Source organism: Notothenia rossii (genome assembly GCF_949606895.1).
Source record: "Notothenia rossii genome assembly, chromosome: 4".
Lineage (NCBI taxonomy): Eukaryota > Metazoa > Chordata > Actinopteri > Perciformes > Nototheniidae > Notothenia > Notothenia rossii.
This window is the reverse complement of record NC_136902.1, coordinates 74,022,194-74,039,101: the sequence shown is the minus strand read 5'-3', so window position 1 is coordinate 74,039,101 and position 16,908 is coordinate 74,022,194. Positions and strand designations below refer to the sequence as shown.

At 40.4% G+C, this 16,908-nt stretch overlaps 1 protein-coding gene across 8 annotated transcripts in view; it reads left to right on the top strand.

The window, feature by feature from the left end:
- igsf9ba (immunoglobulin superfamily, member 9Ba) overlaps positions 1 to 16,908 on the top strand; it is a 64,564-nt gene that overhangs the window by 11,400 nt on the left and 36,256 nt on the right. For all 8 annotated transcript variants that reach the window (XR_013807842.1, XR_013807843.1, XR_013807844.1 and 5 more), the window contains exons 2-4: positions 2,704 to 2,901; positions 9,185 to 9,331; positions 15,047 to 15,198. Coding sequence is in view for 5 of the 8 variants with exons in the window: in XM_079679224.1 (XP_079535350.1) it covers positions 2,704 to 2,901; positions 9,185 to 9,331; positions 15,047 to 15,198 (497 nt within the window). In the remaining 3 variants the exon portion in view is untranslated. The remainder of the gene's footprint in view (positions 1 to 2,703; positions 2,902 to 9,184; positions 9,332 to 15,046; positions 15,199 to 16,908) is intronic.

Below are 16,908 nucleotides of genomic sequence, written 5' to 3'. Positions count from 1 at the left end.
TTCCCTTTAAAAATCCCCTATAAGCCCTTCGGGGTCACCGTGTCTCCATTTAAGAAATTAGAAAGGCAAAAGCGGTGACCAAACCTCTGCTGATTGTCTACTCATGAAGATCCTATAAAGGAATTGGAGAATTATTAGCACCTCCAATATATTATCTCAAGTCATAAAAGTCTGTTCTCTGTTCAAGACGTGCTCCCACTGCCACCCAGATCTAAATATAATGCCAGCCAGGAACCTGAGCCTCTAAACTTCTGCAACCTGAAGCCTCTGCAGAAAAACAATGGATTAATGCACAGTTGTGCCACACGGTGTGACCCTGTGCCACATGTCAAGTGACTCTACTTACTCTACCAAACAATGTTTCCAGTGTGTTTCATTATAGATGGGAGCCTGATCTCTGCTTCCTTCTGAAAGCCTTTAAGCATGAGCAAAGACAAAAGACACTCGTAAAGGCTTTGCCATAATGTCTTATTCAACACCTTTGGTCAGGTACGCACGTGCGTGTTTCCCTGGACATTTACAACAGTTGTCTGATTGTGTTCAAACATTGTTTTAAGACACCCACAATGAGGATTCACTGATGATAATAACTTAAAGGTGAGGTAGGTAATTTTGGAGAAACCAGCTCGAATGTGCTAGAATTTGAAAATACACAGCCGGAAAAAATCTGCCACTTCCTTACAGAGCCCCTCCTCCAACACACACGAACGCGCACATGACCAATGAGAGCACGAGATAAGTTTGTGCACAGATGGAAGGCTGACAGGCAGGTAGGCCATCCAGTTACTTTAGCCGGGCCGGCTCAAATGATTGGTCGTGCTTTCTACAGCACTAAGGCTTCCACAGATGACATTTTTTTATGGAGTTTTTGTCAAAGCACTTCAGATATTCATTGCTATCGGGATGTTAAGAGCATTCCATGGAATATAACAAAAAGTGTATCTCGAGCTGGTTTCTCAAACTTACCTACCCCACCTTTAAATGAACTTGTCCAAAGACATTTATCAATAAAAGAGCTTATGTCTTTTCATAGGTGGTTATAATAATCTTTTTGAAAGGCGTTATAAATGTGCTCAGGGGTGAGTTTTGAGTGTTTTTGCAAGCCTGAAAGGATAGGTGTAGCAGATTCTTGATTATTTTTTGCTTATTACTGTACGGGACAGGTTTCCTCAGAAGTGTATTAAAAGGCTGCAGGGCAGAGCATCATCTCTTTCTGCAACAATCAACTCCCCTCTCGTTCAGTCTCAGCAGTCTTTATGCTTGTTGACACCCTACACTGTGCTTCATCAAACACTGCCTCCCCCTCAGTTTCATCTTAATGAAAAATGCTGCTTTATTACCACCATGATTTAGACACTCCAGAACAGCCTCTGTGTCTTGTAGTTGTCAATTAGCTCTCTTATGAGATCTCTGACATGTACAGCATTTACATCGTATTTGTTGATGCATTTGTTATTTTAATATGTGTGGTTATTTTGTTTGATATAGTATGGTAATCAGGCTCAGGTTCAATGAGTCATGCACATCAGCTTCATTTGCGAGGTTTCGCTCATTAAAGCTCAGAGTGGCATATCCTAACTTTGTCATTTCTAGACAAAGAGGCAAAATAGCAAGGTATATTCCAGGTCTGAGGGCCTTAACTGGGAGACCACATCTCCACTTAAAAAGCGACATTTGATTACAATTGCTCTGTTTCCATCCAAAATCTGTGCTTGCTGAAATGAATAAAGTGGATTAACTTTATCGCAGGACAATGCAGATTAAACTGGTAAACACAATCGCTAAGTGATGCATACAGTATGGCCTGCAGGGGTGGAGTTGAAGCTTCATTTTTCAGCCAGAAGGACTAGGTGAACATATTTGGGTTTTAATTGCAGTGTACACAGCTGAAAAAGTGCAGATCATACCATTTCCATACGACAGTAGCAAAACATCATTACAGACTAGTGCTGCTTGAGCCAATAATACCTCCAGGTCCCAACGTGTGCTTTTCTTGTAAAAATGTGGCCTGCTAATGCAAATGATGCTGCTAATGAAAGCTTTAAGTTATTCAGCTGGTGTTTCTCCGGAGTGAGACGTCAGCATGTCTCTTGATCCCCGAAGCTATTTTTTTTTTCTTCCCCCCTGGGCGTGAGCTGAAGCCATGCTTGCTCTGACGGTGGAGGTACAGCCGATTCAATGAAAGCGGGGGTGGCAGCTGGAGAAAATCCATTCCCAGAGTGAGAGTTCTGCTGAGGCAGGTATGCCGACCTTTCAGTCATCTGATAGGTCAACGCTCGGCAGCGTGCCTTGACATCGGTGGCTAATCGCCAGGCCTGGTGGTGCTCATAGTAAAGCTTATCTGAGCAGCAGCCAGTGATGATCAATGGGACCCCTCGGCAGCTCATTTATAGTACAGTATGGCACAGCCACAAAGTTCACCAACAGATGAAGGTGACAGATGGTGGTCTACCATGTGCATGTTCAAAGTTTCTGAAGCAAAATGTAGTTGTAATCCATTGTGCAGTAGTTGGCTCAATTGCCTTTGAATGACACCCAATCATTGCTTGTCAATTAGTCTTGAATGACTCAGGTGCAATGAGATGTTGCTGCTTAGCGTGCAGAAGAATATGCTGGCCTCTTACTCTTTAACACGTCAGACCACAGCCCTGATGAGATAACCTTCAATTTTCTTGTTTGTGGTAAACTTCTTGTTCGTCCTAGGTGCCCACGGAGTGAGAGAGGAGCCCCGGTTTGTGACGGCGCGCGCCGGAGAGAGCGTGATCCTGGGGTGTGACGTGTCCCCTCCCCTGGATGGCCAGCAGCCCCCCTATGTGGTGGAGTGGTTCAAGTTTGGAGTGCCTATTCCCTTCTTCATCAACTTCCGCTTCTACCCTCCTCATGTGGATCCAGAGTACACTGGTAAGACAACTGTTGACATGGTAAAGATAAAGCAAAGTCATCTTGAGAAATTATGAAAAGTTCTATCTGTAACAGATTCAGTTTAAAGGTCCCATGTCATGCTTTTCCGGTTATTACACGTCCCCTTGTGTGTTATGAAGGTTTTTCTGCATGTAAACGGTCTGCAGAGTCAAAACCCTCAAAGTACACCCTGTAGCGAGTAAAACTCTAACACAGAAAATACCTCCCCAAAACGCTTCGTTGGAGATACGTCACTGTCCATTGATTCTTCCGGGTACCGCATGATGTCATGCGTTACCCGGAACCAAATGGACCAATCCGTGGAGCCGTTACGTTAAGTCCGCGGAGCCGTTACGTTAAGCCCCCGCTGATTGGTCCAATTTGACCAATCCACGGACTTCCTCACACACACACTCAGTGCAAGCAGCTCTGCTGATCTCTCCTCCCTGGCTGCAGGCTGATAACAGACAGTTGGGATCGCGGCGAAATTCTCTCTGCAGACCCATTCTCACAGCGTTTATCAACCTTTTTCTTACTCAATATCAAGCCACACTTATTGTTTTTACTTGGGCTGTGACTTTGTGTGTGCTCAGGGTGAGTTTGGCTGTGTTTCGCTGTCGCTAAACAAGGAAACCACACCTCCACGGAGCTCAGTAAGATTCACAACGTCCCGACCAATCAGAGCACACTGTGCTCACAGGGAGGGTGGGGGCTGGAGCTATTGGAGCCACAACGAGCCGTTAAAGGCAGAGAGTGAAATTCAGTGAATACACGTAGTTTACAGAGATGCTGTATGAGAAACCAAAGTGATTTTGGAAAATTGAATTATGATCAGTGGAAATGGCCATGACATGGGACCTTTAAAACTTTTAAATTAGGCAGCATCAGGATCACAATCTCTTTAGTTGCCAAACCCAGCAATGTCAGAGATATTTTAGTTGTTTGCCCAATCATCAACTATGTGCTGCAGATTCATGATACACACTGTTAAGCAGAGACCATAAAATAGGTCCTTGTAATATTCTGAAGTGCATTTCACCATTAGTGAAAGATGATGGCTTGCAGATACTTTACGGATTTAAAGGAATAATTTGACTTTTTTTTTTTTCGCGAAGAGAAGTTTGATATTACATTTGGAAACAGTTGGAACAATCTAGCCTGGCTTGGAGATCTTTTTGTTAAATCCATACAAAAATCTAAGTGTAAACAAGACATCTAGTTTTATGGTGGGTTAGGTAAAATGTGTTAATTGGTGCGTAACCTGAAAACGTCCCCCATAGTTTTGAGTATATTGTAGTAGTAGAGTATGAAGTCTCAACACATGAAACAATCTGCCTTTGTGAGTCCATCACACTGATGGATATAGTGATATACAACTCGAAAGACATTATAAGCTTTTGTTTTAATATACAATAATTCTGGAAACATTTCTATGATGATAGAGCATAAAGATTTTGCTGCTGCAGATCCAATTATAAGCTGGCTGAGAGCGGAGCCTTTCTGACAACCAGTTAAATATATTGCAGTGCAAATGCGTTCTGTTAATGTACCTCCAAATCCTTGGAAGACTGACCTACAATTGCAGTGTATTTTCCCTCAGAATGATACCTTAGCTCTAAGTTTAAGGCATGGTGCAGTACACTGAGGCCTTTACGTACTAAAACAAAGACTTGGCCCCCTTTGTAAAGCGTTCTGGTTCTTGAAGTGCAATTCGTTCTGTTCTAACACAGCATTTGGGGCTGTGCAGGGGCATCTGCTGTCTCTGAGTGCATAGGGGGAAATAACTGTGTCTCAGCAATTTACGACTGCATTGTAGCCCACATACATTATCACACTCTAGTGACAATGCAGCACAGCGCACACATACAGTATAGGAAAAAAGGAATAACTGTATGTCCAGTACAGTGGTTATCAAAGAAGCTATAACCGACAAATTAATGACAGCCTCCACAATTATCGTTAAACTGCATCAATACCTCTTTTAAACAGGTTTAACAAAAACTGATCATTATAGCTTTCTCAACAGGCAGATTTTTAGTTTTAGATGGTATTAGTTTTATCTGAATTTACCCAATAAATATGCAACTGAATATATCATAATGTACTGTGTCCCTATTTAAAAAGGCTACACATGGTGCAACATTTTCTGTGTAGCTGTTAAACCAAAATAATGATATAAAAGATGCTATAAACTGTCTTGCTGAGCTGAAGGGAACTTTCTTAGTTGTTGATAACCCTTCATGTGTCGTAGAAATTAGTAAACCCTTTCACATTCAATCCATTATTTATCTAGAAATATTGATTGAACAGCATTAAAATAGGCATAACAATAGTTATTTGATATTCCTGCCTTTCATCACATCATAGAACCTTAAAATGTTCCTCTCCTGGTTTAAATATTATATCTGCCGTACTACTTGTATTAGGAAATTGGTTCTACATCCTGATGTTGCTTCTGCATCTTTGACAAGATGGCGAGCTGTCACAATGGGGTCAGAATCATCCCCTCCTGTTCCCACCTCTTTACCAAGTGCCTGACCTGGTAATATGCTGTTAATCAAATCCAAGTCATGGCTTGTTGAAAGGCAGAAGGATTAATCTCTCTTCTGTGAGTGTCCTAAATACGGACATTACAGATTTTTCAGCTGGGTTAGAAAACAGTGTGAATAACATTAGTTTGATTGAAACTCCTCCCTGTGGGATTTTCTTAAAGCAGGGTCATCAGTGCAGAGAAGACTAATGGCAGTGACTCACTGTCTGGGGAACCCTCCTTTCTGTTTTTTGGTGGCTACTGTAGATCTTGCAGCCGCTGGAGCGTTTCATTGCTTACTTTAACCTCCTGACCAGCGGCAGGGTATGAACTTTTCAGACAGCATCTCACTCTACTGTGCTCGCTCTGGCTCTAAAGGGACTCTGCCATGTGGCGTCAAGTCCACTGCTGAGGAATTACCAGTGAACAGATGCAACATGAATATGGCCAGTCTCATTAGATAGATTAAAGTTGGGTCTGGGGATTGCATGTGCACGGCAACAGTGTGATAATAACACTGGACATGATGAGATGCTCTTTGGGTCTGTGCAGTCTCAGAGTTCATTTTGGCTATTTTCATGAACTCTTATCACATAATATGAATAAAATTGGTGGGTAGACTGCTACCAAAACAGAGTATATATATATCTATGAACGCTGCATTTACAGTAAGGACAAATCCAAATATTTCCCTTTGATTGTAGTGCCATTTAATCCATCTATGGGTCAATCGTTTTGTCTGGGTCAGTAAGCATTTACATCACTCTATGTTCTTGCAAATGATTGATAAACCAACATTATATTCTTTTTTATTTTAGATTAATCATTACAACTATGTATTTTCCATGTGATTTGCTTCCAACATGAGAACATGTGCAGATATCCTTCTCGACTAAAATCTATTCTGCCAGTTTGTCCCGCAGCTATACTGAAATAACAGCATTAAAAAACATCTTTATTTGTGCCCTCTCGTGCAATAACACAATCAATAATTCAGATGTGAAGCATGTGAAATTTTAGTGTCGGATTGGCGCGCTTTGGGACAAGCTGACAACTAAATCATATCTCTCTACAACGATAATATGGATTTATAAATTATATAAAAATCAACAGTGTCCTCCTAGGAGCACACCTTTTCCTGCATGTACACTAAGATACTGCCTCAATCACTCGTCATCACTAACAAAGAAAAACCTAATATTATCTGTTATTCACTTAAATTAGCTGATTTAAAAAATACCTTACACTAAAGAAATGTAATGACATCAAAAAGTGTATTTAGGCCATTCATTTGTTGTGAGTATAGTAAAGGCTAGCTTTGCATTTAAAATGTTTGAATAATGCAGGAGAGCTCCCAAGCCGGAACAATGGAAGATGGTTCTTTCCCATCTGAAATGTATGGGGCTTTATAGTGCACTAAAAAATCCACACAATGGAACAGAAGAAGTAGTGTTAACAGCATGTGCTTAATTCCTACTAACAATCCCACAGTGACATTTTTCCAATATAATTACAATCCCAAAATGCAACACCTGTCACAAATAAGGCATTATGCTCATGTTTCATGAGAGTCCAACATCGCCTTGCCTGGACCACGGCAATCTTCAAATATGTTTCTCATCTACACACCTCTGAAATGTGTGACTGACTGCATATTGTCCACAGACAGATAGACGGTATTCAAAACACACGACTCGTGAAAATAATACCAGCAACCCACATTGCTCTGCTCATTGCTATTATTTTATCACTGCTCTTTGGGATTTAAAGTTGTATTTTGTTGTCCTCCAGACTGTGTCTCTTTGGATCTTTTGTGTTTCCTCTTCAAAGTTTCCTGACAGAGCTTGTGATGTGATATTGTGTGTTTTCACAGTAGACAGAACCCTGTGTAAGTGGTGTATGACCGGGGGGGCCGTCCTGACGTGGATACAGTACTGTTAACTCTGTTTACAGCAGCACCCTATCACTGTTTGACAAATGGGAGCTGAGGTTGATCCCTACCATTCACGCCATCACCCTCCCCACTCAGCACTTCAATGCCCAAGCAAAAATAGACTTGACTTTTTCAAGACAAGCTACCTTTTTACTGCAAGACTGCAAACTCTTCTCTCTTCCTCTTTGCTGCATCGATTTTCTGCTAACAAAAACCCCCATCAGTTTTCTACCCCAACTATGGCAGCTGTCCCAGGCTTGGGCTATTCATTTATTGCATTTACATACAGTGCTGGTAGAGCAATTCAGCCCATCCTCACTGTCAATACATCTGCCTGACAGTTGGAAGTATCAGGAAACAGTGCTTACAGAACATCTACACATCAAAGTTTGGAAAAATGCTCTTTCTGCGAACACTCGTCAGACGGCAGAAGAGAGTGTTTTAGTGTGTCGGGCTGTCAGAGGCAGCCATGTGAGCAGCGGGCTGGAGGCTTGAAGAAAGACAGCTTAGCAGCTGAAGATTTCACCATGCCTGGTTTCCTGAACTTCTCTCATCCCTTGTGATTTCATCCTTTTAGAATTCCAATTTATCCTCAGCCTTGAAGAGTAAAAGCGGCCGGGATGGAGAAGTTTTATAAGAAATAGATGATTTCTTTGAGGTGGAAATCTGGTCTTTTCCCAGTGTGTCAAATACTTTAAAAAAATGTAGCTGGAGGTATAACCTAAAAAGTTTTATACATTTAGGTTTAAATATGGAAATATTGAATTGGTTAAAGATCAAACATCTTGAGGAATAAATTTATTCACTTACTTGCTGTTAGATTGATGAGAAGATCAATAGCACTTTTAAGTCTGTTAGTTAAATATGAAGTAGCTGAGGCCAGTAGATGGTTTTTAGTACCACTAAGGCCAAATGAGGTACATCAACTTAATGTTAATAAAATTAGATCTTTGCCGAGCTAAGATGAAGGTAACAGTCTCCTGGCAATTCATTTATTTATTCTAATTCTGACTTTTGGATAGAGCCGTGTTAGTTATTTTCCACTAAAAACAGTCTTAATATCTGAGCTAACCAATCTCCTGGCTGTAGCCTTGTTTCATATATACTGTATAAATATAAGAGTGGTATTGATTTTCTCTATACACTCATGGCAAAAAAACAAATAATTTCCCAAAATATCAACTGATTTGACTTTTTGTGTTAATAATCCTTTGAGTTTGATGTTTAAAGAGTCTTCATGGTCTTTATATCCGTTTCCTGCAACAATCAAGCTGATGGAAGGCGGTAAATTGCCCTTTAGGTATAAGGTGGTGATAGGGTTGTCCGTCTCTGTTAACTCATGCCTTCCATCGAGTGCTTGGAAAGGCTCCAGACTGCTGTACTCCCTGAGCAGGAATGAGAACAAATGTCTTTATCCCACCCGACTTGAACTTCTCTGAGGCCTGGAAAATAGGCTTGTGAATGTGCTTATTATAATAAAGGGGAGTTCAAAGTCTGAGTTTTTAGAGTCCTTGCAGAGAAAAAAGGAAAAGCGAGTAGCAGAGATTATACAATGTTGCACTTAATCCTAATAACGTTCAGTACAGTCAGTGGAACATATTTATTCATCCTTCTATCCATGTACAAATCTAAAGTGTTCTTTCACACCATAACTTAGAGGCTACTTTTAATGCAAACCATTGCATCAGAAATCTATTTTGTGCTGTAAGAAGCAATGCTTAAAGCTGGGAGTTCAAATGGAGAAGCATACGCTTGTTGAGAGCGTGAAGATGTTTTTAAAAAGCATAAAAACATGAATTATGTTTCTTTTCCGTCTCCAGGTAGAGCCTCTCTGCATGGGAAGGCCTCCCTACAGATCGACCCAGTGCGCTCCGATGACCAGGGCTGGTACGAGTGCAGGGTCCTGATGCTGGAGCAACAGTACGACACCTTCCACAACGGCAGCTGGGTGCACCTCACAGTCAATGGTGAGTCAGCTACTCACTCTCTGAACTGTTAACGTATGTGTTTGTACATTTCAACGGAAAAAATTGAAAACCTGCGTCATACACTCAGGCTTCAGACTGTATATAAAAAAGAACATCAGATTGTTTTGGAAAATATGGTTATATTTTATCGAGGACATTTTCGCTGAAAAGTACAAGCACAGGTAAAAGTAGTCAACACTCTGATGAGCTTATGAATATTATAACTATCCAGCCATTGCATGAATCATAATGAATATTGTATACATATGTTCAGTATATACTGAAAATGTACTTATTTTTAAGTTATCTTTGTTGCATTATGTAACATGTAATTGTTATGTAACATGTAATTGTTAAATGATTATTTATTAGTCTATGTATCCATTAATCGGCAGTCAGGAAAGTACTCAAATGTTGATGATTGACTGATGAATATTTAGTGTATCCTTTTTTAAATACAAATTCCTCTAGAATGACTGGATTTTTACTAAAGCTTCATGCACAATAATGCACAACTTTCTAGCCTTTCTTAAAATAAAAAAAACTAATCATAAACGCACACTTCTTGACTCACTGGTCCCGTTTACTGCTGGACACAGATTAGGATTTGCTCAGTTTTTTTTAGCAGCCCCATAAAAAGAAAACACCATTAGAGACTGTTTTAGATCATCCCTGCTGCTCCTTATCAAAAGGCCTTGGTGTAAAGAAGGAATGAGAGGCTGGTTAGAGGAGAATTGATTGTGGCCTGTTTAAGGCGGTTCCGGCAGGGATCGTCTGTGATAGTCTGAGAGAGCAATCAAACTGATGACCAGGCGGAAAAAAAATCTGCACCTTTGCATTTCCCAGGAATACCCTAGTGGCTCAGAGAATCCTTTGTGAAGTGTGTCCTCACATGGATGCAGAGCACCAGAGACTACAGAGACAAGAAACCTTGTGTTTCATTTTTTTAAGCCTTTACAGTATCTGCTTCATGTGAGGAATGCATTTGAAACAGATATTAAGCTGTTTTGCAGAAGATGAGTAAATGCATGATGCAGCAAAGGTGCAGTAAAGTAAATGCATGAAGTACACGTTGTCTCAATGTATTACTTGGATTTCTTAGTTGGCCTTTTCCGGTTAATATGAACGTGTTAATATTGGCTAAACAAGCAAAAACTGTTCCAGCCAAAAGCGGTGATTTCTTGTGTTAATTAATATTCACAGGTCTCTAACTTCATAGAGCTGTAATCCTCTGTGTTATTAGAGAGAGACTGTCAAAGTCTTTCACATGTATATTTTTGGCACTGTGCGAAACTCATGCATATTCAATTGATCATGCATATGTTTTACAATGGTTGCAATTCTTATACCTGAATAATGATTACAACTTACTTTATGCTAAATAGTGGGGAAAAAAACTTTTGTAAAGTCAGATGCACTGCATAATCACTTTAGAAGGAAAAATGCTGACGTGTATAAATGGTTATCAATGCAGAACATAATATTTTTTTATGTTTGTGTTTGTGTGTTAGTACAGCACACACACTGCAGATTACTTTCAGCACAGTGTTCTGGGTGCAGAGCATTAGATCAACATTGACATGAGAGCGTCTCATTGTGTTTGTTTGTATGCAGCTAAATGAGATCTCTGTCTGTTGAAGTTGAAGAGTGAATAGTTCACACTCTGCCGTCAGCTGCACACTCTCGTGATGTGGTGTTTAGGAACGTCTGTGGGCGTGCATGGTGTGTGTGTGTGTGTGTGTGTGTGTGTGTGTGTGTGTGTGTGTGTGTGTGTGTGTGTGTGTGTGTGTGTGTGTGTGTGTGTGTGTGTGTGTGTGTGTGTGTGTGTGTGTGTGTGTGTGTGTGTGTGTGTGTGTGTGTGTGTGTGTGTGTGTGTGTGTGTGTGTGTGTGTGTGTGTGTGTGTGTGTGTGTGTGTGTGTGTGACGTATCAATGTCTTGTTGTGTAGGTATACTGAATCTCTGTAGCTTTCCTCATCAGTATTCATTCTTGACTGCTCCCTCTCTCTTCTCCTGCGTTGCTCTACTGTCAGGCTTTTCAACAGAAACTGAGCTCTTTGGGCTGTAGCAGAACTAATAATTAATATTCCTAAATGTCATATTATATGTGTCATATTAAGTGATGCCATTTTACATGATCCCATGTGTCTAACTGTAGAGTTGCAGTTAGCATGCACAGCATACTTCAAGGTGTTTCACTGGTACAAATGTTTAGTTTGTCTTGGGATCATATTTGATGTTAAACACAGACATTTATGGGGACATCAAGAACAGCAGTTTAGTCATCCAAAAAGGGATTTCATATGAAGACTTTATGTTCCTGCTGTAAGCTAAATGGGTGTCTGTGAGGGAAGCAGGTGCCATTTTCGTCTGGCCTCAACACACAGACACTAAGGGCACCCATTTCCTTTGGCTGTTGGTATTTGCATACACTCCTCCTTTGAGTTCCTGTTGCTGCTGGCCTTAACTTCCTGCCAAGCGGACAGGGAATTGGTGCCCACTCAGTGGCAGGTGTCAGATGGCAAGGCCTTGTGCCCGAAAAAAGACACTAAGGCCACTCTCTTTCTCTCTCACCGCCCCCCATCTCTTCCTTAGCTCCTCTCTGTAGTCATGTCTCCTCTGTCCTTCCTTTCTCTTTTAAGCATCAGCAAGCTTTTTAGGATTAGAAAAAACATCAGCGCAGCGTTTTCAAATGATTTAACCATTAACAATGAAACATAAGAAAACCCTGTTCTGTTTAGTGATGGACTGGCATTTAGAACCCATTTGGTTGACCCAATTGGGGCCTAAATGCCAGCTCATCTGTGCGCCAGCTCCATATATTCCCCATGTGTGTCGGTCCTTGTCATTCAATAATAGCCCCAGAATGGCCACAAATGGTGACCATGTGATAAACCATCCTCAGGCAGATATGGGATCCAACGATTCAGATTTTGTTTATAGTTGTTGGTTTTTTTTCACAATAGTGACTAAAGTGCTCAAATGGTCCCAAGTGTCAGCCAAATAGAGAACCATGTGTTGGACAAATGGTCAAATCCAGTATTTATACTTATATATGATATATTTCTACTTGTCCAAAAATGATTGGTTGGCATCCAATTAGTCATTTTTCATGTCTGTCAGCTAAATGGCGTCAAAAATGTATGGCTCAAGTGTCATCATCTGTGACACTGTGACCATTTCAAAACACAAAAATGTAATGTAGTCTAATCCCACCATAAAGTAAAGGTGAGTACCTTGAGTGTGCTAAAATTAAACAAGGGGTGGAAAGTCTCCTTGAAAGCGTCTTCCTTCTCTCTTCAACAGTTTACGGAGACACACCATACAGTATGTTTGAGGTTTACGATGTGAAATCAATTAAACATGGGCACGTTATGTAGCAATATTCTCGTAGGAGTAGAGGCAAGAAAAGATAGACAAAGCAAATGATGCAGACTCAGTTTTATTGAGCAAATACCTTCTGACTGTTCGTGTTGAGAGAACTGTCCGAACCGTGCGTCTTAGAGTAGCATCCAGGCCACCTGCTGATGAGGTGTGTGGTCTACCAAGAAGAACAGTGGGAGTGCAGGAACTTCCAGCATCTTGTCATATATATAATTGATGAAGATCGCTGCAGTAAGTAGGGCGAGAATGCAATGTTTTATTTTGTAGAGCAACTCCCAGGTTTCTCTGCCACGTTGACACTTTCTCTGTAACAAGCTGTACCTGAAGGTGGGAAACAAACTCCCTGGATGTACCTGCTGTTGTCACCACCACGTGTGCTAAAATGTCCTATTAAGTGATGCTTAATCCCTTGAGAAACACTAAACTAGGTTTAGAATGAATAACGGCACAGTGGTGGACTTAAGTACTTTAGTCAGGCAACAAAGCACTGTGTAAAAAGTCCACTCACTTACATTACTTACATTACTTACACTTACATTACTTACAGCTGACTTAGTGCTTAAAGTATTAAAAGTAAAAGTCAGCGTATGATTCTGGGGTATTTCCTAAATATGACCCATGCATTTTCCTCAAGCAGCAACCAACAAGCAGCAGCCGCACTGCTAACTCAAAGGAAAATTAAAGAATGACTCAAAACCATCTCATATAAGAAACACGCTCAAGTTTCTCGGCACATAACTAAATGTGCATCCTACAAAAATAAACAAATGTTCTGAAAACAACACTAAATGACAATACTACTGTATAAAAGAAAAGCTGTGTTATAATTTATCTTTTTCCTGGTGGGTTTTGCAATGTCAATGAACAGTAATGTTCATAACACTAACAAAGTGTTAGCGTAAACTTCCCAAAGTATTTTTTTGGTAGCACCATGTGGGACCATCACAGGCACTTAAAATAGTAATTATAATGAATTCATATGTTTTCATGAATTAAATCCTAAATTGCACTTGCAGGTGTGTTAATTAAGACTTTTCAAATCTACCTTAGAATAAATCAAGTATCTTCAAAATAAAAGCACAAACTCACAGTGAGGCAGGTTGCCGGTTGATAATGGTGCATCCTGATCCGTTTATTGTAGCTGTTGACCCGTCAACTGCATGAGCAAGCGGTGCATAAACCAGTCAGGCATTTTATCTCCATTAATCTACTGTATCAACTAATGTAATGAGTGCTGGAGAGTGAGAGGGCAGTATGGACAGGCAGATGTCTAAACGTGCTAATTGGGGGATTTGTTTACTCCATGCCAGGTGCTTGTGTGCAGTCTGAGGCATGGCAGCACTCCCAGCGGCAAGCGGTGACCCACTTGTATATCTGTGCCTTTTTCCTCTTTAACTAAACACTGTGCCACTATTTATAATCAAAATATTATGTTGCAACACTGAAAGCAGCTGGCGGAGGAAACTACAGGTTATTGGCCTGCAGTGCTGTAGGTGGGGAAGAGAGATCCCTGGTGGCTGTAAGAGAAACTCCGAAACATCAGATGGAAACTCAGTGAAGCTGCTAAGTGGGCTTTAAGGTTTTTAGGAATGAATGGCAAGATGAAGGGGTTAATGTCACCAGGATGCTTGTTTCTGCGTGGGGGAACAGCTGATTTAGAAAACTGTTCACCACCCTACTATACTAGAAACATCTGTAGGCCAGAATCATGCACGTAATGATAGTTGAATGGCTCCAGTCATCTTGTTGCTAGTTTGTCCTACTGGCTAACAATGGTACTGTACAACAACACATTATTATTCAGATATCCAGTACTGCTCCCAAAAACAATGCAAAGATGTAACACAACACCTCAAACTACTTATAAGGTCAACTTTGAGTGTTCGTGTTTTACTTTTCACAACCATAGAAGAATGTTTTTTAAACTTTAGTAGAGGTTAGAACATCCTTTTTTATGTGTAGTTTTAGTGATATAGGATATCGTAGATTTTTGTTCATGTGATTATGAAGTACAAACTAAAGCAAATGTATCAATAAAGTTACGCATTTTAGCACCATATACTGTAGAGAAGGGTTGGTCTATTTAATCCAAAAATAACACCGAAAAAACTAGTTATTTGCGTGCATCGATCAACTTTGAGAAATATTCAGGATCAAAGTAGGAAGCTGCTCCACACTGCCTTCTGTAGATCAACTAGCTCGACTAATAATGTTAAGCTAAGTAAAAAACAGACAATATCTCCAACTGAAGAAAACTCCTTAATGCAGTTTCATGATTGTTGAAAATGATAATTATACTGTTGTAATGATTCCTGCTTTCACTTTCTCCACAGCCCCACCGTCCTTTACAGCGACGCCGCCACAGTATGTGGAGGCGAAGGAAGGGGGAAGCACTCAGCTCAGCTGCTCTGCCCAGGGAAATCCAAAACCAATAATCAGCTGGCTGAGGGAGGGGGAGGAGCTTGCAACCAACGCAAAATATTCAGTAAGACCCCTGATAATTCATTCTATTAATTTTAATTAATGTTTATTATAAATATAGAATCAGGGTTCATGCACAGATGGTGTCATTTGCTAAGTCCATCTGTACTGGAAGTATGTTATGGAGGATTGTCTCACTCGCTATTATTAGCCTGTCCTGTTGTTGGGCAGCACACAATTCACATTGTTTTGGAATACGATATCTGTACAAGCATTATTATTTAAGTGAATGTGTTGATATGTCTCAGGTTACAGTAATGAAGCCTTTGTGAATTAGATGGTTTGTTGCACTTTTAACACAGATGTCTTTATGATATCTATATATATGAAGTGTTGAGCCTTTGACTGTTTAAAGATAGCAGTCAATGATTGTAGCGGCTACACTGTTGTCTGGTGATGCATGATTTTTATTCCTTTGGATACACTCCCAAAAGAAGACAGTCTGATGTCATGACAATATATTTCTGGCTCTGCCTCACTGTGGTTAGATAACAGCGAAATGTCTCAAGTAACATAAACCTTCAATAACAGAACATCAGGTGGCGGATTGTGGTGTGAGAATCACAGAATCAGACATTGAACACACTGTTTTATTATAAATGATGCAGAAACACCAACAGCTTCAGCAGACGATGATGCATCGCAGCCACATCTTGAATAAAAGGTGCAAATGTCACTTTGTCTCAAGTGGAAAATATTTTGCTCTCTTACTCTTACTATACAACCACAAGTACTCTATCCACCTACATGTGTAGCTGTAGAGACTACTTGAATGCAATAACTTCAAATAATTATTCTGAAGATTGGTATTCTTGAAAAAGCAGCAATAAGAAATATTTAAATCTGGTTAGGAGAACAAAAAATGAGCAGCGATGAATAAGTACAACAGCATTAAAGGGCTGTTTTGGTAGGTTTGAATTGTTTTTGAAAGATGGATGCCTCCTTTTCCTTTTCTCATACTTCCCTGATATTGCAGTCTGATGCTATGAACTGTTTCCAGCTGTCTGCGTGATACAGGAAGTGACAGGAGCATACTGGAGCGTCTGTTAAAGGCTTCGTCTTCCTTTACTCACTTATTCCCCCTTTTTCGTCTGCCTCTAGTCGCTTCTTTTCAACACCATCCCCTCAGTAAATGATTAGACAAAATTCTGATGCATAATTAATCTCCTTCTCCTGCATCAATATTACATTAGTCCTAATATGAATGTTAGACTATAAATGAAAATAGCTAGTGAGAGCCAAATGCCATACTTCACTTTCTGCGCCGTGATACACTGAGAAATATAAAAAGCAGAGCTGTCGTCTTCCATTTGGCTGCTCAGTACAAGCCAGAGCCAAAAGCTCAAACTTGGGAAAGCTCCTCCTGTGTGTGTGTGTGTGTGTGTGTGTGTGTGTGTGTGTGTGTGTGTGTGTGTGTGTGTGTGTGTGTGTGTGTGTGTGTGTGTGTGTGTGTGTGTGTGTGTGTGTGTGTTTGTGTGTTTGTGTGTTGAGGGTACATTTGCTCACCCACATGATCAGATCCATGGAGACGTCATGGAGAAAGGCAGGAATGTGACGGACAGGGTCCTCCTTTCTTTACTTTACTTTATTACTTTATTTATTTGCGAGGACAAAATAGTGCCGTAAAACAAAGATACTTAACAAAACAGTTGTGCAGGAGAGGATAGAAACTGAGGTGGGATTATAAACCGTCTTCCCCATAGTGTACTCAAAC